The following is a 22,823-nucleotide window of genomic DNA, read 5'->3' as shown; positions in this document are numbered from 1 at the left end:
CAAGAAGCCTGCGGGAAAGACATGAAATGAGAAAATTCTCAACTTTTCTCTAGATTGCACAAAAAGAAAAAAAACTGATCAGCTCAGCATTATTGTGAGTTTAGGGTGAGGAAAGAATATCAAGGAAATGAAATCTAAATCATCTTATCTTCCCTAGTAACAAAGGATAAAACTTGTAAATACATCAAGAATGTTGAGATTCTCAGCAGAAGTCAGCCTCAGAAAAACAGTCCTTATCAAAAATCCAGCAAGCATTGTTATCTACAAAAACAATCCATTATAATTTTCTGTATCTATTTAAATAATGAAAATGCACGTGGGCTGAACTAAATCACTTCTCAGCTTCTAACTCAAAACTAAATCTTGTCCTAAGCTGGCTGTCATGGAAATGAGAGGTGATTTGGTGACTGTCTTAAAACTGTAACACCCATGTACAAATAGTTATCATAGTCAAATAGGTATCATAGTTAAAACATGTTAAATAGTATTTAAATATGTTACTGTAAGGCCAGATTTAACACTGTTTAGTTTTCCTTATTGCTTTGATGGGTATAGGATCAGGGCCTCTACATATCACAGAATCATAGAACACCAGGTTGGAATGGGACCTCAAGGATCAACTGGTCCAAACCTTCTAGGCAACAGCACAGGAAGCTAGGAAGAAAAAAATTACAGTAATAAACTACACGATAAATAGCTACATTAATTGTTGGAACAACAAAACAAAAGGATATACTTTGCATTGAAAACTTGCTGCTGACATGACACAGGAATTATAGCACTGGATAGACACTGCTGCTCTCTGACTATTCCAGTATCTCAGATTATTTAATGTGGCTGTTTGGAGTAAGTGCACAGATGCAGTAATTTCATGTACCGCGAGGACACTGAAATTCATTAAGAACCACCCCCAAGAGCAAATCCATCCCAGTGCCCCTGTGAGCTCCTGCACATTTTTCTACCAGCTCAATTCACCCCCCAAGTACACCACAGGAGCATTTCTGCCCTTGGTACCAACTTTTACTGTCCTGCAAGTGCCCTGAGCCAAGATGCTTTGCTTCTTTAAATTTTCGTTCCTTAAAATTCCCTTCATCAAAGGGGTTGGGACTGTCAAACTGATGTGGAAGATGTCAAGCACAAAATCCTCCCCAGCTTGATTTCTTTTCCCCTGCTTTAGGCTTTAGAAACAGGTCCCCTGTTGGTGGTTTTCAGCATCTAAAATAATGTGAGGGTTGGCAACAGCAGGATAGTAGAAGATATGAATTTATAACGTGTTTAATAGACTAAGTGTTACCACTAATTTAATGAACAGTGGAAGAAATTGTAAATGACAAAGGCATTTACAGTTAACTGTCTAAGAGAATGCAGGGAAGTAAATCGTTACATGAAAAAGGAGCTCCTTTGCCCAACCTACCCTATTAAAGACCCCACTAAAGAGCCAAGGCATTTATTGATTGCTTTCTACTTTCCCACTGCTGAAACTAAGTACTCCTCTATTTACTTTGATTTAAAAATGCATTATTGTCTACTTTCTAATAAACCAGACTGTGGAACAAGAAACTCAAATTATTCTAAGTTTATTCTTAAAAGTCCATGGTGGTTTTTTTTTTAGCTGTGGTTTTTTTTTTTTTTTTTTTTTTTTGAAAGACTGAAGGCCTTAATCCTTAAAGGCCTTTTTGAAAGAAGGGTTCCTCGATGCTGGCCCTGCAGCTGGGCCCAGATTGAAAGTGCACTTACATTTTTATGTTCAGCGCTGAAGGACTCTGAAGTTAGCCCTCGCACTGCACATAAAAGCTTTGGAAAGGGCATTCTTTGCCACTCGTGCAATTCATTCTCTAAGAAAAGGAAATGGAAAGAAAGATTTCATGTCCAGGGCTTCAGGCCTTTGATCATTTGATGAACATTGGATCCTCAACCTGGGCCTCCAGCTTCTCAGGCCAGACAAAGAGGGCCCCGGCCGCACAGGCTGGGCCGCGGCTCCCGCCCGAACAAAACCTTTGGCGGCCGCACAGTGTGACAGCCTGGGAAAGGCCCACCTCAGCAGGGCTGAGATGCCCGCTCTGCCCTTTGATCTTTCATTTAAACTCCAGCCAAAGCACCAGGTCAGGGGATTTCGCGTCGCACACCCCCACGGGCAGAGGGGAGCAGGTCAAGAACAAAATGGGGGTGACCGATCTCCAAAAAGCCCTGTGACGCCTTTCTCTGGCCAGTTTCACATGACTTGTCTGGCATTGTGAAGCTCTAAGCCCACACTTAAAATGGAATTTGACATTACATGGTACAATGGAGTCAATAAATGGCATTCTTCAGTGCTTTTACAACAAAGTCAACCCTCCCTTAAGTGGCTGAAAGCCCCGAGCTAGAAAATACTTCTCATTTACTTCCTTATGCCAATAAATTGCATATACTTTAAATCTAGTTTTCATTATGGCTTCTTACTGCTGATGGCCGAAGTGAGTGAACAAACACTTAACAAAGGTCTACAGTAATTTTATGATGTACCATTGCTTCTATTTTTAAAGTCCAGGTTGTCATGTGGCAAGTAACAAGCATTGGAAATATCTCCATATCCCTTCACAGAGCAAAAACCTATTTTCCAATGAGCATGAAAAACTAATCTCATCCCACTGAAAAATTTATTTTCAGTACAGCGCAAAGGAGAAGGCAAACATACAACTTCTTTTAGCATCAGTGGCAATTTCCACATGATGCTTGCGGGCAGAAAATTCAGTCCATGTTTGACGAGACACGTTAACAGAATATGGAGAGAAAAAAGAAAAAAGCTAAAATCTTCTTTCTAAAGGGACCGGATGCCACCATGTCCCAGAGGACTGGAATATTCAGGATGCAACAGCAGATGACTGCAAAGCATGGAGAGTATTTTTAAACTACACATAAAAATATGTCTATGTTAGAAGAACTTCAACAAAAACTGTAAAGTGATTAGAATTCAACGAACTAAATATTGTTTCTCTCTATAAATTAGTATGTTTTTACAACTAATCCTTTTTCATTAAATACAAGTGTGCATAATGCCAGATGTAGCTTAAGAACTCAGGTTAAGAGTCAATAAAGGCAAATTTCTTTTTGTTTATTTGGTCAGGTTTACATGCCCACTCTCACCCTCCTTCCTTCTGAAGACAGTATCAGCGTTAAAAATTCGTTTAGTTCTAACAAAGATTATTTCAGGGTATTTCAAGTGCTTCCCACCATGAACAATTTACCAATCAAGAAAAAATAAAGGAATGGTCCCACTCTCTAGAGAATCTATAGATTGTTCATTTTAAACAAACAAAAGTTTATGTTTAGTTGACAGATTATTTCCCACGTCATAAAATTACGTATCACAGATGAGACTTCCAAGAAACAGAAAAGTTAAATACATTGTTCAATATCAGATAGTGCCAGAACTGGGAATGAAGACTTATTTTCAGTCCTCTGTTCTGTTCACTACAGTCTTTTTCCTTCTAAGAAACAAATCTGTGCCAGACATGAGGCGGCATCACCACCTCTACACACTTTGGTGGCAATGGGCAGCTCCAGAAAGGAAAATAATCACATCTTACCATCATGGCGGGGTGACAAGGGGACCAGGCAACAGCCATGACACAGCCCGGGACCCAGGTCCTGTAACCACTAAATTATGATTTTGCAGCCCCGAGGCATCTCTTCTGAAAGCTGAAGTAACTATTTTAAATGATAAATTTAAAAATTCAAATACTTCTCAACAGCACAAACACACCTCTCATTCAAAAAGCATTTGTGTTAGGTATGAAAATAAACTACAGAACATTCAGGAAAGAGTACCATTTGCCTCTAATTTATTCTCAGATTTTCTGTGAATATTGCTCCCCCACTGTTGTCATGGCAACACAAGCACATCTTTCAGTACCGAGGAAGTAACAAGCCTTTCGATTCTCACCTTTGGCCATTTTATTGAGAACCATGTCAATTAGAATGTAGGTTCCACTTCTTCCCGCACCATCGCTGCCAACAGAAAAGGAAAAAGAAAAAATAAAACCTATCAATGTGCATCTAGACTCAACATGAAGGTACCTGCCCTTACTGTTATAGTGTACACATGGTGGGAGAGGAGAGAATGAGGGGTTAAAGGAGGGTACTGAGAGGAGAGAAAGCTTAAGAGAGAAAGAATAAACACAAGCTGGTCGTGGAAGATTAACTACTACCCTGCATGGATAACAGGGCTTTGTTTTGATTTTTTAAGCCAAGTTTTGTTTATGCAAGAAAAAACATTTTAAACAACAGTGGAAAACCCTAAACCAGGATACCATTTCTGTCCAAAAAGTGGACATACAGTGATCTTACTGTCACTCATGTATGAGATCAAGAACTCAGAGTAACTTTGACTAGAACATTATCCAGAACAGTCAAAAATGCCATAGATTGCATTTGAACACAGTGGTCAGAAGGAATGCAGAGACCTGTTCAAGAATATTTGACTTCTGAGGACTACACTTTCTTCACTATATGAGTGGTTTGTTTTTTCTCTGTACCTTTTCCTTTATTTCTTCCCTAGTAGCAATGACCAGAAAAAATATTATCTTGTAAGTCCTAAGAAATAGCTTTAACTTTTGTTTATCAGTAACCGTTCCTCCGAGATGTGAGACCAAGCCTCGGGAGAAGAAAAGCTCCTTAATCTGAATGCAGCTTGTGTCCCTTTCAGAGAGCAACATGTAATTGCCAGCATGATGCTCTTTTAGAGCTGCTGTTAGCAAACATAATTAAGACTTTAAGTAAAAGCTTTTTTTCTTTCCCTCCCCAAAATTTTTACAAAGGTGCATGTGTGACCCATTAGACTGGTATGTAGTTTTATTAATTAAACCATTATTTTTATTGATAGCTCAATTTGGGTACAAGAATTAACGGAAGGAAAAATAATAGAACAGCACGAAGCGCGTTATTGCATTCTGTTTACAGGCAGACTATGAAACAATTTCTGTAGACAGAGATTTTTTTCTTTCAGTCACTAGATCGCTGTTTAGAGAAAAGGAGCTAGTGGTAATAAGTTTTTTTTTCTCTGTCTATGGAGGGAACAAAGACACAATCTTATTAGTTAAGCTGAATAATGAGAGACAAGACAGCAATCAGGCTCAATAAAAACAAAAACTGCTGAGCTCATGGTAGATATTTGCATCCATCACAGTAAGGAAAGAGCGAGAAACTTGAAGGCTCTTCATTGTGCATCAAATCGTTTTTTTCTCAGGTTTCCTGAAGGCAATGCAGACAAGCCCCCCCTTGGAGCATTCAGCTCCTTGCATCCTCACTTGGCTGAGCCACACGTGAGAAACATGTCCCCTCCCTCCTCCCTCCCATCCAAAGTGAAGTGCCGCATGGCAAACATCCTGCCTCTTAGCAGGGCTGTTTTGCTGTCTTCATTATCTACAAGGATATTTTTGATAAATAAGATCAACATTTTCCTTATAAGTCAGAACCTCCAATGGCAAAACCCAACATTACTGTAATTATGGCAAACTTTTCCACTGAACTGCCTGACTGCTTTTGTGTGCATCTATCACATTGTCAGGCCTAAAAATACTCTTAAAGGATTACTCAATCTCTGGACAGGTTTCTACTCCCTGAGATTGCTCTCTTCTTACCATAATCTCTAAAAACAAGCAAAGAAGAAATAAAACATAATTGAGTGCAACTAAAATAAAGCAGACTAAATTGGGAGGGCATGCAAAGAACATCTATAATTTTGAAGGAGATGTATGAAATTGAAGTGCTACTTATACCAGAAAGTGTGGCCAGACATTGTTAAGTCATGGCTCAACATCTACAAAATCAGTTGAAAGGATAATTTTATTATGAAAACAGATCCTAAGTATTAAATAGCATTAAAACTCAGTTGAATTATACTTAACACTTTTAGTCTACCTCACTGTTTAGTGATTCAAGTAAAGCTTTAATTTGCCCACTTTGTTCATATCTATGTTAAATTCTTACACATACAGATCTCTCTAAAGCTATTTTAAAAATTGTACTTGCCTGCAATGAACAACTACTGGACAAGAGCGACCCCTGTAGCACTTGTTTACTTTTCTGAAATAAAACAGACACAAAAAATTAATTAAGCATATTAGATACTGTTTCTTTAGCCAACTGTCAAAAATAAGCAGTAAGAAAACACAAATATTGCTGTCTTTAAAGAAATACTCAGGTTGATAGTTTCCTAATATAACAAGCTGTTTGGTAGGTAATCTTGTTTAAAGCTTGATTCTGCTTTGCTGCCATAGAAATCCCAGAAAACATTCCATTATTACTGGTGTCTGGGCAAAATAAATGAGCTATTTTCTCAAATGGTTCATGTCTTAGCTCCAAAATGAAGATTATCTTGAGATGCTTTAATTTTGAAACAAACTTTGAGTTCGTGAGCTTGCTCAAAGAAATATCAAGGGGCATCAAACTGAATACAAAATTAAAAAGGCTATCCCACTACACTTTGTACAATGTGTGCTGATTTGTAACACCACTTCTTCCCAGAAAGGCAAATGCCAAATCTCCTGAAACGCTTCTTAAAAATTCTAAAATGTAATCTTATCATAGTAAAAATAACTAAACCCATCAGTAAGCTTTGGGTCTACTGCTTTGGTTCAACAGCAAAAGGGTTATATATTTAATATTTACACCTTGTTGTCTTCAACAGCGTCCTGGTTAAACATTCTCAGTGGCAAGAGAATATATGTGAAATCAATCAATAAAAGTATAGCCACAGAACAGGTCAGCTGATATGTAAACTCAATGAAGGAATTAACTAGTGCTGAAGCAAACCAAGATACTCAGTCTAAGAATAGAGCCCACAAAATTGGTTTAAATCTATTTAAATTGCCTCAGAAAAACCAAAATCCCAAGCCCTCTCTTTTGCTCTAGGATATATTTTGCATGTCAAGTACGTTACAGGCCAAAAACCCATAAAATATGCACACATATGTTAACAAGGCAAGATGAATAAAGGCTAAAATGGGAAAGCATTGCTTCAAGAAATCAAAACCTTTCATTCAAATTATTTGATGTTTGAGTTTACTGGAGCTAGAAGGTGTCCTATAAAATCATTTCATAGGGCAGCCTCCAAGGGGTGCCCAGACCCTCTAATAGGCCTCAGCTCAGTATAAGTGCTACACAGGATCCTGATCACTAAACTGAAGGGAGCTGCTGAAATTTGACAACAGTGGTGTGATGTTATTATGAATTTTAAAGCATAACTAACCTACTGAATCATTTAGTTCTTGGCTGTTCATCTATTCACTAACATCTGTGCTGTGAAAACATGCACATATCTTTAAACACTGCTTACAGTATAGCCTGAAGATGCCTAAACTTCTGACAGGGTGTTGGGATACCTGGAACTCAACCCAAACAGGCTATGGAGGTATTGGTGATATCCTATGAAACCATGTTTTCACATTCTTCTTTTTGTTACTTATGATTCTAACCAAACTTGACAACAATATTAAGTTCTTGTAGGGATTCCCTTTAAACATTTGAATTCAGGAACTTTTCACCATTCTTACTCTCTTGCTTACCTATGTAAATCATACTTGCAGAGACATTGTCTCTATTTATATTCCCTAGATGTAAGTAATTAATGCAGTAGAACAATGTTCTTATTAAACGAGTGGTAAGCCATTGAGAAGCACATGACTTCAGAAGTTAAATGGACCATTCGTATGTCCATAAATACATCTATATGCAGGTAGTATGAAGCAAAACTTCAATGACTCGGGCTGCAGCAGAGTTTTCACATGAATGAACCATTCAATTCTTGATGGTCAGATCTTGAGGATCAGCTCCTTCTATATGATATAAAGCCTGGTATTGATTTTTTTTTTTTTTTTTTGTATTGTATAGTAAATTATATTTGAAATGTCTGTACCAACACCTGATATAGTCAACCTGCATTCCCCAACTTGCAGCTGGTCACTCTCCCCCCACCCCTATCATGTGCATTAGTAAAGAGTTGTTTTTCCATTTATAGTATTAAATAAAAGCTAATCACAGCAGAGGGGTATTTACCATTTCTCTTTCTGCTTGTGTGGTTCCTTTGTTCCTAGTGTGGCACCACTAATAAGATATCTGCATGTTGTGACTAGCCATCTACCAAAGTCCTAATATAATTTCAATGACAAACTCAATCTAAATCTATCAGACCTCTCAGTAAATCAGACAGCCAGAGACACGTTAGGGAAAGACACCTTATGTTTGTCAGTTTTATTGAAGGCGTTTCAAACATTTTCATTATCACACATTTCAGAAAACACATTAAAACAAAGGATTTCAATCCAGCTGGTTCATAGCTTTGTCTATATATAGCTTATGAAAATATTTAGAAGTGCAGCAACATCTCATTTCATTCTTAGTTCTGGCTAATGAGAGTGAGCTGAAAATTCATCAGTAAGCAAGGTTCTTGAATGTTGAAGAAAATATATATTATATATATACAAATACAGGAAGAATTAACTTAGAAAGAATGATTAGTAATACAAACCAACCCTTGGCTCATTGAGTGAAAAAGAAATCATCATGCAAACCATCAGCAAGCAAAGGTCAGAGGTCGTTAGAGGCTCAGAAAAGGGGTTTCCCACATTGTCCCTGCAGCAGAGTCACAGTTTCCAATGATCACTTTTGTGACTATGCAACTGGGCTCATATTACTAGCTGCAACATCACAAAAATGACACTGGCAACCGCTAATTAGCTGGCAAAATAAGAATTTGTCCATTTTTAAAGTGAGCAGTGTTAGTAAATGCCATTGCACACAGCGAGAAGTGATAGCATAATAGATATATATTTTAAGCAAAGCCCTCACATGTGATACTAATTATCTTTTAGCTTAGCAGTCCCTCTTTAAAGTGTAAATGTGCTCCCTCTGGGCTCAAGAAATATTTAATGACACATATCAGTGCATGACTAACAAGCTAGTCCAGAGCAATAATGATTGGTCTATTGTTCAAAATGAAATTAGGACTCCAGAAGCATTTAAAACTGACCAGTGGTTTCCGTAGTAGCCTCACCTCTCAGGGACTGTCTTTTGTACAGATTTGTAAAGTGTATATAGAATAATCTCTTTTTGGCAATTTATTCCTACATTATGAAAGTATGATAGATTATTCAACAAGGTTTAATGTATCTGCTAGATGCAAAATCATCTAAATCACTGTTTGATACATAGTAAGAGAAATGTAAGCTTTCAGTTTTCAAAGAGACTTGCAAAATTTACTTCAATAAAAATTTTAAGGTCCATATTTCCACAGACTCTGGGCAAGGTAATTTTGGGAATCCAATTTTTCTTGGTGATGAATTATAAAAAATAGAGGGTTGGTTATGTATATGCTTAATTTCATATATGTATGTGAATATATAAATATACACACATATCCATATATATATACAAACACACTGAATGCACATAAAAACATAGATAAGATTAAAAGAAATGAGAGCAGCCCCTTCCTAGCACTACCCTACTAAGAGTATGCTAGCACTGTCAGACATTTTTCTGGGGGCTTTATGACTCAGCTGTCGTAATCCAGCAGAGTTTGTACTTTAAATAGAAAGCTTCAGGTGCAAAACATGTATTGTATAAATGAATTCCAAATACATTATTTTAGCAATAGTGCATTAGGTTTTTTGTCATTAAAAGAGAACAAAAAAAAAAAAAAAAAAAAAAAAAAAGGAAGATCAGATGACCAAGAAAACTGAGATTCATAGACCAGCTATTGTGCATGCCAAAATTCCTTTTCAGGCGGAATTTTACTATGCATTCAGTACTATGAGTTCATTGTACAAAATCTGCACGTAGCAAATGATTACAGTACCCTACACTGGACTGTGAATACATGTGAAATGAACACTCAGAATTCAATTAAATCTTAACAGGTTCATTCCCATACTGGCTTAAAATACAAAGAATGGCAGCTCCACTACTTTTCTCAGCTAGTTATCATTTTTCTTTTTCAAAGTATTGCACAACACTTCTTCAACACGGCTATTTAACCCTTACACAATGTCACTCTAAGAAGCACTTTCTTGGCGATGTGAACTGTGACTTACTGTAGATCTAATCCTGCAGCTCACGCAGGGACCTCAATCCTTACTGAAACTAGTCAGAGGCGAGGTGCTCTGAACTTCAGATGTCCTGGCTGTACAGGCTCATTTATGCTCTAGTTAGAATTGCTAACAGATTTCCCACTAACTTTGAAAAGAGCAAAGCCGGACGCTGCACTGGCTCTGTGCTGCAGCCTCACACAGCTTAATGGAACCGATTCACAATTCTCACTACAGAAATTCACTACAGGCAACTTCCTCAGTACCACAAGCAAAGGGAAATCAACCTACAAAAATCATATTAAAGTTGAACCCAGAGAAGAAAACCTTGAAAATTCAATTACAATTTCAACTCCATCCTATGGCTGCGCTTCCTTGCTCCACTACCGCTTTTGTGTTGCGACTCTGTAGTGTATCCTTACATCCTCACCTAGCCACAGCTCCAAGTGACTCAGAGCAGCTGCACTCCATTACCTGACCTGCACCGTGTGAGATGTCTCTCTGCTTTGAAAAGCCTTGCAATACGTACAAGAATACTGAGTGGATGAAGGGCGGCATTTAGTCCTAAGTTTTTAAGGGTAAAATTTTGTCAACAGACAACTGTGCAACCAGCTCCTGTTGGCTGTATGCCAGCTTCTCCCCTCGGGTGCAGATGCACAGCTTCGACTGGCATCAGTCAGAGCTCCCAGCACTCATTGAAAGAAACAAGTTTGGACCTTTTGAGCACTGAGCCCCTTATAATCACTTCGGGGGGTTGTAGATAATACTGTAGAGCAGAGAGAAGAACACGCGATCCCACAGGCCGCTGGCGGATTGAGCACCAACTCCCCAAACCTCCTGAAGATTCTTTTCATTAGTCATAAGCGCATCGCTGTGGATTAGCTGGTGCACGCTAACACCTACACGTGATGCACTGGGCACGGTTTACAATCAAATGAAGATTATTTCGCTCCAGTATTTATCATGCATGGCTTTAATTTTCAAATTAAAATTTAGATAGGCGCAGCAAACATTAGAGAAGGTGGCAAGGACTTTCACAGCTTTTGCCTTTGTATATTTGTATTTTAAAGCCACACTGACTTTCTTTAAAGTTCCAAAGGGTACACTTTGTCAACATTTTCATCTGCTTTTTCAGACTTCCACCTTCCTGCAGCCAAAGGTCTACAGACCTCACTGTTGGATCCTTATGAGCAAATGGTCCCATGGGAATCACGCTATTGCCATATGACTCCATTGTGATTCTTTTTTTCAAGCATGCTCATTCTTCCTAATTTATTTGTGAGGGTCCTGAAATAAGGATCTTAGGGGAGCCACACAAAAAGCCTGGAAGTTGCAGAATGGATAAATACTTGAAAAACAAAGAAATACAGAAGCACTGAAGATTATACAAAGGGAGGAAAGATGTCGATCTCTAAATGGGAAACGAAGATGTCTTAAACCCAGGCAACATCTCTGTGTGAGGAAACACTAAACATCAACCTGCTGAAGATACTTCTGTTAGTTTAGCATTGTGGCATCACAGGCTGAGGAGCCCCCTTTCAACCCAAAAATCTTCGAAGGAGAAATAAAAGCACTAGTCTAGTTCCTCAGATCTGTATCGTTTTAAATGAACTGCCATACTTTGTGCTTTACCTGCGGAAATCCAGAAGTGATCTGGTGGAAGCAGGAACCCTCTGATCGTTCCAGCTGAGGAAGTGGAACTGCGTCACTGTGCGGGTCTCGTTCGTCTGAAGGTTCTTCAGGTAGAAGCTCCTCACGAGGAAATCCTCGCACCAGATGTGCTCAGAGACAAGATTTACCTACACCCACAGGAAGGAACAAATGGAGATCAGCAATTTTGGTTGCAAGTCACGTCTTCAGGATTGCAGGTGTAAGATTTCTGGGATGAAGGAACTGCATGAAAATTTTATTTTTATTAGCAAATTGGCCAGTATGGGGAAAAAAAGAAAAAATTGATTTAGCAATCAGTGTAGCTGTCAGGAAGGGGTTAGCTGCCATTGCTATTGAAAAGATAAGAAAAATTTTGACAACTTTAATGCAAAGTGAAATTTCACTAAATTTAATATTTATAACATTATGTGAATACAAAAGATATTTTGTATTGAAAATGTGTTAGACTGGCAGTTGCTTTCTTTTCATAAATGCCCACAAATGCATCACCCAAGCCACTCTCAGAGGTCTTAAAAATCTAGTTGAATTCACATGAGAAGTGAAAATTCAGTTTCTTTTGCTATGAAGGAAGATAAGCATTAAAAAATGCAGCTTATTTGCAGAGCTCATCTTTTCAGAAAATGACTTTATTCCCATTTTAGTTTAAATAACAGTATTTCTTCACAAGTTCTCCACATTTCTTCATATTTGGCATTGTGGTATTATTTTCTTCCTCTACACAGCTTGACCACTGGAAAAATCTGACAGTCATTGTCAATGTTGAATTGCAACAAAACTCATGATATGATATTTTGGGCTAGAAATGCAAAGCAGAAAATAAAAATATATATTTGTTGTTGTGACTGAGGCAAGAGATAAAAATAGATAGGATTAATTACTACAGCAATATAGAGGTTTTTCTACAAGGATTTACATATGGCTATCGTAAGGCAAAATTATCTAGTACCAAAAATACTATTTTCCTGTAAAATATAAATACAAATACATGCTTTCAGATGTCAACCAGTTGCAAAAACATTCGAAATGCAAAAATTATTGTCCCTTTTAATATTGCAATATTTCACTCATTATTTACTGTATTTTATTCAGTGGAAACTACCTTGCTGTTAAAGCTGCGCTCCAATTTTTTTGCGAATGTGAAACTACTCGAAGGCACACCAAGTGTATTTCAGAGTCCTCCGCTCGACCTCCAGGTTAGATCGCCTCCAACACCATTCTGCCCCGCATGGAATCAGCCCCTGCACTTACTGTCACGTTTGCAACCAGATATTTTGTGTAGGTACCTCGTAGATGTGGTAGAGGTTTGACCCTTCGTCTGGCCAATAGTGGTAGCACTGTTTGACTCCGTTTTCCACGAGGGGTGTCAGCATGACAATAACGACACAGCCGTTCTCCCAGACCATCTGCAGACAAAGAAAGACACCGTGGCCACATTGTGACTGCCTAATTACTGCGTGACATGTATAATTACTGCACTCAGACACACAATCAAAATTTATTCCATTCACAGAAAATTTATTTCATTTTCATTAGACACTTTTACTCTGCAGCTGCTTTCAAATCCCTGAATAAACTGGCACCATATTTTGCAGGCGTCCATGAAATATTAAAGAATTTCCTGTGATTTCAATTCAGGTCATCCACAAAAACTCTCCTTGCTCCTGGTACCGTGTTCAACCGCTTTTCTGTCAAACTTTTAGATCCACTAAAGGAACACTGAATGGTGCTTGCAGAACACCCATCTATTTAAGATTTGATATTTAACACCGAAGCAGCACAGACTTACTAAAGTCACATGTTCTGAAACCCGTTTGTGTTCTCAACCCCACGTCTTTTTTCAGTTTGCCAAGTAGCAAAAGCCATTAAAATGCTGCACTGCTGGAACAATCATAAAAGTTGCATCTGAACAACAATAATGAAGAAAAGGCAAGAAAAATTCAAAGCAAATCTGTTTTTCCAGGAACATTTTGGGTGGAAAAATCATCCCTCCAAATGCACATTTGTAAAAGATTCGTTGCAAATGTGCATTACTTTCTTTTTCCTTCTTTCTTTCCTTCCATTTTTGCTATGTTTTCTTTCTTCCTTTTTCCTTTCTTCTTTTTAGTTTTCTTTTCCTTTTAATTTTCCTTTCTCTTTCCCTCTTTTCTACTTTATTTTTCTTTCATTATTTATTTTTTTTCTCTCCCCTCCTCCTTTATTTTTTCTAGTTCTGTTTTCCTCTTTTGCTTTCCTTTTTTTTTTTCTGGAGGTAGAAGGAAAATCCAACTTGTGCTGCAGACAGTGCACTCACAGAGCACAGGTACAGCAGGAACAGAGGAAAAGAGAGTATCTTCACTGCCAGCATGATCACTTAATAATTTAGACCAGCCACAGAATAGGATACAAGAATCAAGCACATCCTCAACTAAAGGATTTGTGGATGTCTCTCAGAAACAGCAAACAAGCAGAGTTGCTCTGGTCTGGCATATCTCTGTTCCAAACACAGCCCATGGCTGAACAAAAAGGCTCCTATGAATTAATACCAAGCAGCATAATCACTAAAAACTGTTATTATTATGCTGTACATTGATGTTATATTTGCATACAACATTCATTGTCTTTTTGCTAGCATATAAAATTACTAAATGAAGAGTAAACTGCTCTTTTTGTGAAGGGTTATGTTTATTTCACAGAAATATTTATAAGCAACTGTATTGACATGTAAATTTTGTCAACAAAAAAGGCCTTTGTCTAAACTGTGCAAAGATGAGATGATACATTCAATTCAAGGATTATTTTTTTTAATTACATATCAAATAAAAAGGTTTCCCATTCATGGATAATGATGTTGTCTTCTCTTTTAAGAATAGCTTGCATATAGAGAAACAAATAACATTTTTCTTCCCTTTTTTCATTTTGCGACATAATTAAAACAACTTTTAAAACTGGCTTAGAATTATTTAGAGAAATGAATCTAGGGTTTACACAGAATAGAGTTATTTATCATTTTGAAAAGAAGGGGGGTAAAAAAAATACAGTGGAATTTAAAAAGAATCTTTTTTTTTCTTTTAACCCCTTAAAAAGGTTTTTAAAATAAAAATGTCTGTAATTTCCTCGTCCTCATGTTAAAACCTCACACTGCCACAAAACCATTTAAACATCCTTTAAAATTATAGACACTTTACAGACAGATGTATATTTATTGTTTTTATCTTTTTTGTACTGCATTTGTTTCAGGCCACAGCCGGAAACCTTCTTTATATGTAAGGAAGATGATACAGATTTCATTCATTCTAATGTAGTTTCACCTTTTTCAGCCAGCAATCAGACTAAGATAAGAATTCAAAACATGCATCTTACTTTAAAACTAGCCCCACTAAATCAGTACTTTCATCACATAACGATTTAATGTGCCTCTAGAAGGTATAGAAGCTCATTGAAGCCATTACGAAAATGAGGAGAAACACAGTTTTTATGAGTGTAATAAAAATACAATGATCTAGACCATAAACTAATCATCGAGCACTCTGCTTGTGCCACCCAAGTGTAACATTATAAAAGCCCACTCATTTAGAGAGGAATCCTTACAGTTTGGCAACCCTGTTCATTGGTTCAAAGACAGAGCATTTCATTAGAGAGGGGCTGTCTGCATCTCTGAAGATTTCATTAAGCATAAATCCAAATGAAAGTTAATTTAAACAAACAATTTCAAAGTTACTCTGGGGTATAATATTTCTTTTAGGTCATTGTGTGAAAAGTAGAAGTCAAATCTACTAAATCAAGAAGGCAATACAATCTAGTGCCTTCATTCCTGTTACAAGCAAATGTCCCTGAATCTCCTGTGTGTACCATTGAGATGGGATTTTCACTAAGGCTCACAGCCTGTGACTGGAGGACTACAGCATTTTCTTTGTTTCCTTGCTAACTTAAATATTGGAACATCAGGCTGGTATCCGTATTTCATTCTAAATAACGCAGAAGCAGGATGAGTCAAAGGCAGTTCACAGAGTTTTACGCTGTCATCTGTTCACCTCCCCATCTTTAAGCAGTTGATGGGACTTTCAGAATCTGCATCTCCCAGCACTTCGCACTTGGCTGTGTTCAGTGTCCAGACATGTCCACAAACTAGAAAGTGGCCCCAAGAATGTGCCTTGGTAAAGAAAGAACAGGTAGCCCAGATCTGGTCTGCACAATTGCAGCACAGCCTCTGGAGAAGCGCCTGTGGTTACCAAAGAGACTTTTCAGCTGGACTTGGAGGAAAAAGTGCAGTTCCAAATATGAAGTAATTCACATATTTCTGAACTTTGTATGCTTGCACAATGTGATAGAAGAATAAAGAGAACAGAAGCTTTTCTTTTTACGTAGAGCCCAGCAAAATTAAGCCTTAGACTCTAAGTGCCTACAAAAACTAAATATATTTCTATATATACATTATATAATATACACATGTATATATTTGCAATATATAAAACTAAACTTATTTAAATCACTTAGCACAGGCAGGTTCCTGTTTGTAATTTATGGTAATACTGTCAGTAGAAGAAGAAATGTTGAATGGAGTGCTGTGAATGGGAACGATAAAGCCCGAGTTCTGTACAGGAGCTCACTGCAGAGCCTGCAGTGTATTCTTTGCTGAAAAGGGAGGACACTGCACAGTTTTATGTGACATGCCCACCTCCAGCCTGTAGGCCTGGAGAGTAACATAGTAATGATCTTTAATGAGGTTCTGCTATATGTATCATTCTAAGAACACTTCTTGGACAAGAAAAACACCATCCTATTCCATTTTCTGCAAATTAAAGGCTGAATCCCACAACCCAAAGATGAGCAGAGCATTCAAGATCCTCAGAATTTCCTGTTGATGAAATCCACCAAGTGTAGAGACCTCATGCTGTGGTTATCCAGCACTGCCAGCCCCATACAAAGGGCTTCCACATTGGGATGAATTATATTTAGTAAGAATTACTTGAAAAGGAGCACGGAATTGGTTTTTCATGTAATGAGAAAAACAAAGTCACAAATAGCAGAATCAGTGTTACAACACTGCCATAAATCTGATAAAACATCACTTTTTGATAGCTTATACTTTAAAATGTCCTTGTTTACTAGCTTGTAAATAAAATGGTTAATATGAACCCCCTTTTTTTTCCAGACACTTCATCAATTTGAAGCTTCTTTTTATAATAAATGATTCTCCCCAAACTTCTTTTTTCAGTCATTTTTGTCATTTTAGTGATGGGGAAATGATAAGATATGAGCTTTGCCCAGACACTCTTCATTTAATGGAGACTAGTGGAGAAGTTTCTAAAATGCAATGACTTAAAAGTAGAAAATAGATGGGATAATAATTTAAATCCAGCCAGTTCACTAAATATAACATGCTAATCACACCACCTGCTTTCTGGGAGAGACCTCCAGCAAACTACAGAATTTACCTTTTCAGTCTTTTAGGCTTGCCATACAACTGGTATAATTGGTAAATGCAAGGACTTGGAAAAGCAGATGAACCACCAAACAGAACCCAAATAATTTCTAATGATCAAAACTCAACATGAATAAACACAAGTCCTAAAGAAACAACAAAGCAAGGCAATAACCCTTGTTGCATCAGATAACATTAATCCCATTACATATTGTGAAAATAATTAACTCAGCTGCGACATCACAAGCTTTAAAAAAAATGGGGATCTTTTAACTGAAGAAAAAAAATTGGGTTAAATTTAGATTTTTGTTATCAACTAGAACTTCACAACGTATGCCAGTCAAAAAGTCATACAAACTGTTTTTGCGAAATATTTGTTTGTAAATGACATAATTTTAATATGAAATGAGTCAAATCTGGCAAGGTCAGAATTGTCATTTGCAAGATCATAACTGTGCCTGACAGTTAAGGAAATCTGTAGGTTGGAAGATGAATGGTCAACAATCTGCACCTAATTTAAAAAGTATCTGACTGCAGATGGAAAAATGTTTTCAGAGAGGACCATATATAAATACACTGTATACATGTATAAATACATTGTATTTATATATGATATTATGTCCCCTGCTGTTGCAGCAACACTTGTTTGGAAGTCAGCGGGAAAGGCAAACTCAAGATGACTGTATGTGTTGCAATAATTTCTGCTTTCTCAGAAAGACATAAACTGCTCTTATTCTTCTCAGTAGACTCCTAACTCAAGCCTTATTATTAAATAATTTAAATATGAGCTCTGTTTAGAGTTGCACTGCTGACAAAGCCACATTAAGGAGCAAAAGTCCACCAAAATCATCAGAAATTAGCTTTTCCTTTAGTATTGAAAATGTGGAAACTAAACAATAAAGGGATACAAATTTTAAGGGACCATTTCTAACTACCTTCTCCAACCAGAACCATAATTAGAAGCGAGCGTGGTAAAAGCAGACTCCTTCACTGAACGCTTATGGAATTACTAATGCTATATTTATTTCTCGTGGCTTGACAAGTTACTAGAACTCTAGGGGCTACTGTTCTGTGCCTATGTCTCCCTTGCTGTTTTTCCTTTATTAAATTAAAATATGCATATTTTACACATTGAATTGCTTTCTGTTGGTTTTCATCTGCTCTTCTTTCTGAAGGTGAGAACTGATTAGACATGCAGGAAGTCCCATTCCAGGCAAAGAAAATAAAACTTGGGAATCAAAACTGCTTGAAAGCACTGTGTCTGCACAGAACAAAATGCAGAAGAATAATTTAGTCTGTAAATTAATTTCAGCACTCACAAAACGTGCTGAACTGGGAGTACAGAAACCAGCAATTAGAACTGAGGAGGGTTTGGTACAGTTGTTCCTACTCAGCCCATGGGCTTGGAACACTGATTTTGCTGGAAGACTCATTCAGCTATGGGGACATGGTCTCCTGCTATGTGATTTGCCCTTGGAGACTACTGATGACTAATCCTTTTTACAGAGGAAACAATCAACTGAGAGTATTTTGTATTTCTTTTGTTGAATTCCAAAACGGGAAGAGAGAAGCAAGTGTTGCTGATTAGACATGCAAAGATTTATCACGTCTTCAAGACTGCGACTCAGGAATCAGTTCTTAATATGCTGTTGTGATCTGGGAGAAAACCAATAGTCAGTTTTTTGGACTGATGCTGATAATTTACTCCTGAACAGGGAGAAAAGTAAAAATAGTTTTAGATTAAGAAAGGCAGGGCTGAGGCAGCGAAAAGGAAATGGCAGTTGAACTCCCTGGCTCATATTAGGGCAATGGACTTTACTCTTGGGACACCTTCTGCACTTTACATTTAACAGTCTTGCAATAAAATACAAAAATAATCAAGGGAACAGAGATGAGGTTTCCCCAGTCACTATAGCGACAACAATGCAAACCTCCACTCCAGTGTGGTCTCTTTTTGTTTGTCAGCAAGAGATGTGCAGCTCTAACAAGGAAGGTGAAGAGCATTTCCAGTTTCAAGATTATTTCATGTACTGACAAATAATGGAGGAAAGATGGGGTAAGGAAAAGCATGGGTTTGATTCAGAACATGTAGGATGATGAAGGTTTTCCTTGATTCCTAGAGGAGCATCCTAACCACAAACAGGCAGCACTTGAAGTCTGCCTTCCTGCTCCTGTGTCTGACTCGGTGCTGTTCATGAGTGGTGTCTGCTCAGTCATCCTTGCCAAACTGGAGCCCTTCAGGGACTCAGGCATTGGGGGATCTATTTAGCCTGAGATACAGATCTATCTAGTCAAAACCCATGGAATTTTCTGGTCTAAACTACAAGTATAGACTACATTTAATTTACTCTCATGACTTACTGTTATAGGTGCTCTGTACTTTACTCAGCATTTGCAAAATGAGGAAAATCATATTTCTCTACTCCTTCTGTAGAACTTCTGTAATGTTCAGATAATGATTAATTATGTTTGTCATGGAGGGAGGACGTCACAGGAACACAACAAATGCTTATAAAAATATATATACCACATATGAGTTCATTTTCTAAGGCAACTAAAGCATGGCAGGAAGTGCTTGTTCCCTCCCCCTATTTCACTTAATGTGGTAAAATAAAAAAATGCGAAAATGCACTTCCCTCCAAAAAGAAGGAGGGAAAAGAAGGACAAACGTGGGTAGATTTATGAAAGAAAGACATGATATGGGGTATTTTCCAGAGGGAGAAATTAAGGCTTCCTACAGAAATCTCCATTTGGGGATGACGAACCTTAGCAGACATGCAATTTATAAAACCAGCATAATTAAGAACAATTTTTCAGTGCAAGGACAGTTGGTTCTAAGCATCCTAACTCTTAGAAACAGCTTCTTGCATACTATCATCCCTTGCTTCTTAGAATACTTTGCAAGTTAAGACATGTACTTCATGTCAAATATTTCATGGAATTATAACCCAGTGCATACTGAAAATAATAAAATTTTATGCCTCCAGAATTATTCACAACATGGAACTCCTGCTGTGAAAACTTGTTATAGATCAGAAATGTTCTACATCCTCTTTCTTTTGAATTATGTTCAAAGAGATGTTGAATTTTAATAGCGCTATGTGAAAGAGCTGAGTGAAATCTCACTGAAGCTGCTGGACAAAATCATCACCTTTCATTCAAGATAAATGTAAGAAACAAGCAAACTCTTTTATGAAGCCTGATAACCGAAATTACAGAAGTTATCATCAAAAACAAGAGAAACATGAAGCATATGGACCCATGAGTTTCTCTAGAAACTGATATGCTTAATGCAGAGAGAGAGCATTAATCAAGGCAAGATGATTAATTCCGATAAGCAGCATAAATGTGTAAAAGGAATAAAGAAACCACGAGCACAGCTCAACAAACTAGCATTGTGATCCTGGTAGAAGAAAAGCTGAAAGAGAGGTTGGGGGTAAAACACTGGGTGAATGAGGTCTGGAAAAAAGAAGTTATTGACTGTTATTTGATTCTCTCTTTGTTCAAGGAAATAAAACTCTGTTCTTTCTTTGTAAATAAAATGGAACTCTATCAAAGCAAAACCCTGTCCCAAGGATGAATTTTCTTTCCAGCTGAGAAGAAAACAACACAGAGACCTGACAAACTGTTTAAGCACTCAGGTAAAAAGGGATTAATACCATGTGAGGACAGTCATCCAGTTTTTGAGAAAGGGAATCTTGAGGTGGAATTCCCACTGATCAAAAATAGAATCAATGAAGGATGTATTTCTCAGAAATAGTAATTGGTAAAAAGAGATGAAAACAAGACAAGATAAAATTAAAAGAAGACTTAAATCAGCTGGAGGCTTTTCAAAATTAATTAAAGTAGTGGCTGGAAAATTTCCAGAGTGGTCCAAGAGATGACAAACAGGCAGAGATGAAATCTCTGCTTGAGCCGCCAACACAGAACATCCAGATAGATTAGGAAGCCCTGTGGAAAAACAGATCAATGAGATAACTGACACCACAACTCCTGCAGGCTAGAAAGTTTTCAAAGAAATAGGTAAGCCAGGAAAGTTGGAACTAACTTGACACTTGCTGGCTTAGAGAAGCTATGCCAAGAATCTAAGGAGCTGGAGAAGTAAACTGGAGGGACACAGATAACCATGGAGATCTTTTGCCATTTGAAAAGCCAGTGTGAGACTATTGCCTTTTTTATTATTATTTTTCTTACCACATATACAAATTTCAACACCATTTGCAAATGACCAATATCCAGGCATTTGGACCATCTCCAACCCAAACATTGTGCCTTCGAAAGACAAAAGACAAACTTCCATCAAGCTGGTCTGTCAGGTCAACATGGAAACCAAATGAACAGGAAGTTGTACAGAAAATTCTGAGACTAATGGCCAACTCTAGTGGCTCAAGTTAGGTGGTACTGAAGAATGATACCTGCTCCTCTCCATCCTACCCAAAAGACCTAATCTTCCAAGAAGTGGTCTCTAGTGAGATCAATGGAACTGGTGCCTCTTCAGTTCCATAGTGGTACTATGCTTGGACCTGCTCACCTGAACTAAGAATGCTAAACTATGTGTGCCTGGACCAAGCATCATCGATGTTGTATGAAAAAGCTCTGCCTAGAAAGCAAAGGCACTGAGCTAACTATGATCTTGGTTTGGATGTGGGCAACTCGAATACAGTAAATGGGAATTTGATCGCTGAGTGTCTAACAGTACTTGCACTAAAATACTGGGCACGGGATCAACATAACAGGTTTTAGAGGGGCCTGCCAGTAAAACTAGAAAAAAAAAAGATTACCTAAAACTAAATTATCTGTTTGGTAAAACCTACAAAGTATTGTGACATTCCACAAATCCATTCATAGTGGGCCAGACTGCTTGCTACTGTAGATGTAGTCACTGATTGGTGGGAGAATATAATGAAAGTTAAGAGAAAGCAGGTTTAGAAACTATATCTGGAATGTGAGCATGAAGTGTAGACAGTCAGGACAGATCAGAAGCAGTTTGGATTTCATTGTGGGTATCAGCTGTGTTGTAAATGCCAAGAAAGTTGCCTTACACTTTCAAGTAAAACAAATGCTCTGTAGACAAGAATTTTCTAAAAGTCAGCTTGAAATGCCTACAGGAGGGGAAGCAATAACAACAGGTTCTTGCTGGGGCAGCCTTTCAGCCAAGACACGACGAAGTGGCTGATGTCCACTGTGTACCTTGGCTCTCGGGAATTTTAGCAGCTAAATCTCTGCAAAAATAAGAAGCAATACATCCAGTAAATATTGCCATGGAATGTGATGCCAAGCTCCAAGGGTTTCTGTTGGACTTGCTAAAGCATGACATTGTGCATTTAGACAAGGAACAGCAGAACAGTCCCAGATCTTTCTGGAGTCAAGTCACTCTTCTCACTATCAGCTAGAAAACTGCTTCACTGAGCACGAAAAAGGGAAAAGAGCAACACAACTCTGCAACAGCTGGCATTAAGTGGAGGAGGGAGAGGGAGGAGAACCACTGAGAAGATGTATCAGGAATGAATAATTGAATCTTTAAACAATCCCTGGTGGCAGCATCATGAAAGCACCATAAACTACAGAAAACTGTGTCCAAGTAAATATCAATGGATTGTGCCCTGACAGGAGTGAAGACTCTTTTCCATAGCAAAGTCAGGTTTCCTATTCTTTACATTAAAATAGGCACTATTAGTTGAAAAATA

General features: G+C 37.7%; 1 protein-coding gene across 4 annotated transcripts in view; it reads right to left on the bottom strand.

Moving 5' to 3' along the window:
* The window catches only part of PTPRN2 (protein tyrosine phosphatase receptor type N2), a 654,654-nt gene that overhangs the window by 21,411 nt on the left and 610,420 nt on the right, over nt 1-22,823 (bottom strand). For all 4 annotated transcript variants that reach the window (XM_042044446.1, XM_042044450.1, XM_042044448.1 and 1 more), the window contains 4 exons: nt 13,019-13,138; nt 11,697-11,863; nt 6,010-6,063; nt 3,923-3,987 (listed from right to left, as the gene is read on the bottom strand). In XM_042044446.1, the coding sequence (XP_041900380.1) occupies nt 3,923-3,987; nt 6,010-6,063; nt 11,697-11,863; nt 13,019-13,138 (406 nt within the window). The remainder of the gene's footprint in view (nt 1-3,922; nt 3,988-6,009; nt 6,064-11,696; nt 11,864-13,018; nt 13,139-22,823) is intronic.

Source organism: Corvus kubaryi, unplaced genomic scaffold (assembly GCF_017639235.1).
Source record: "Corvus kubaryi isolate FWS band 111438036 unplaced genomic scaffold, C.kubaryi_AGA036_p1.0 37398, whole genome shotgun sequence".
NCBI lineage: Eukaryota > Metazoa > Chordata > Aves > Passeriformes > Corvidae > Corvus > Corvus kubaryi.
This window is presented reverse-complemented; position numbering and strand designations above follow the sequence as displayed.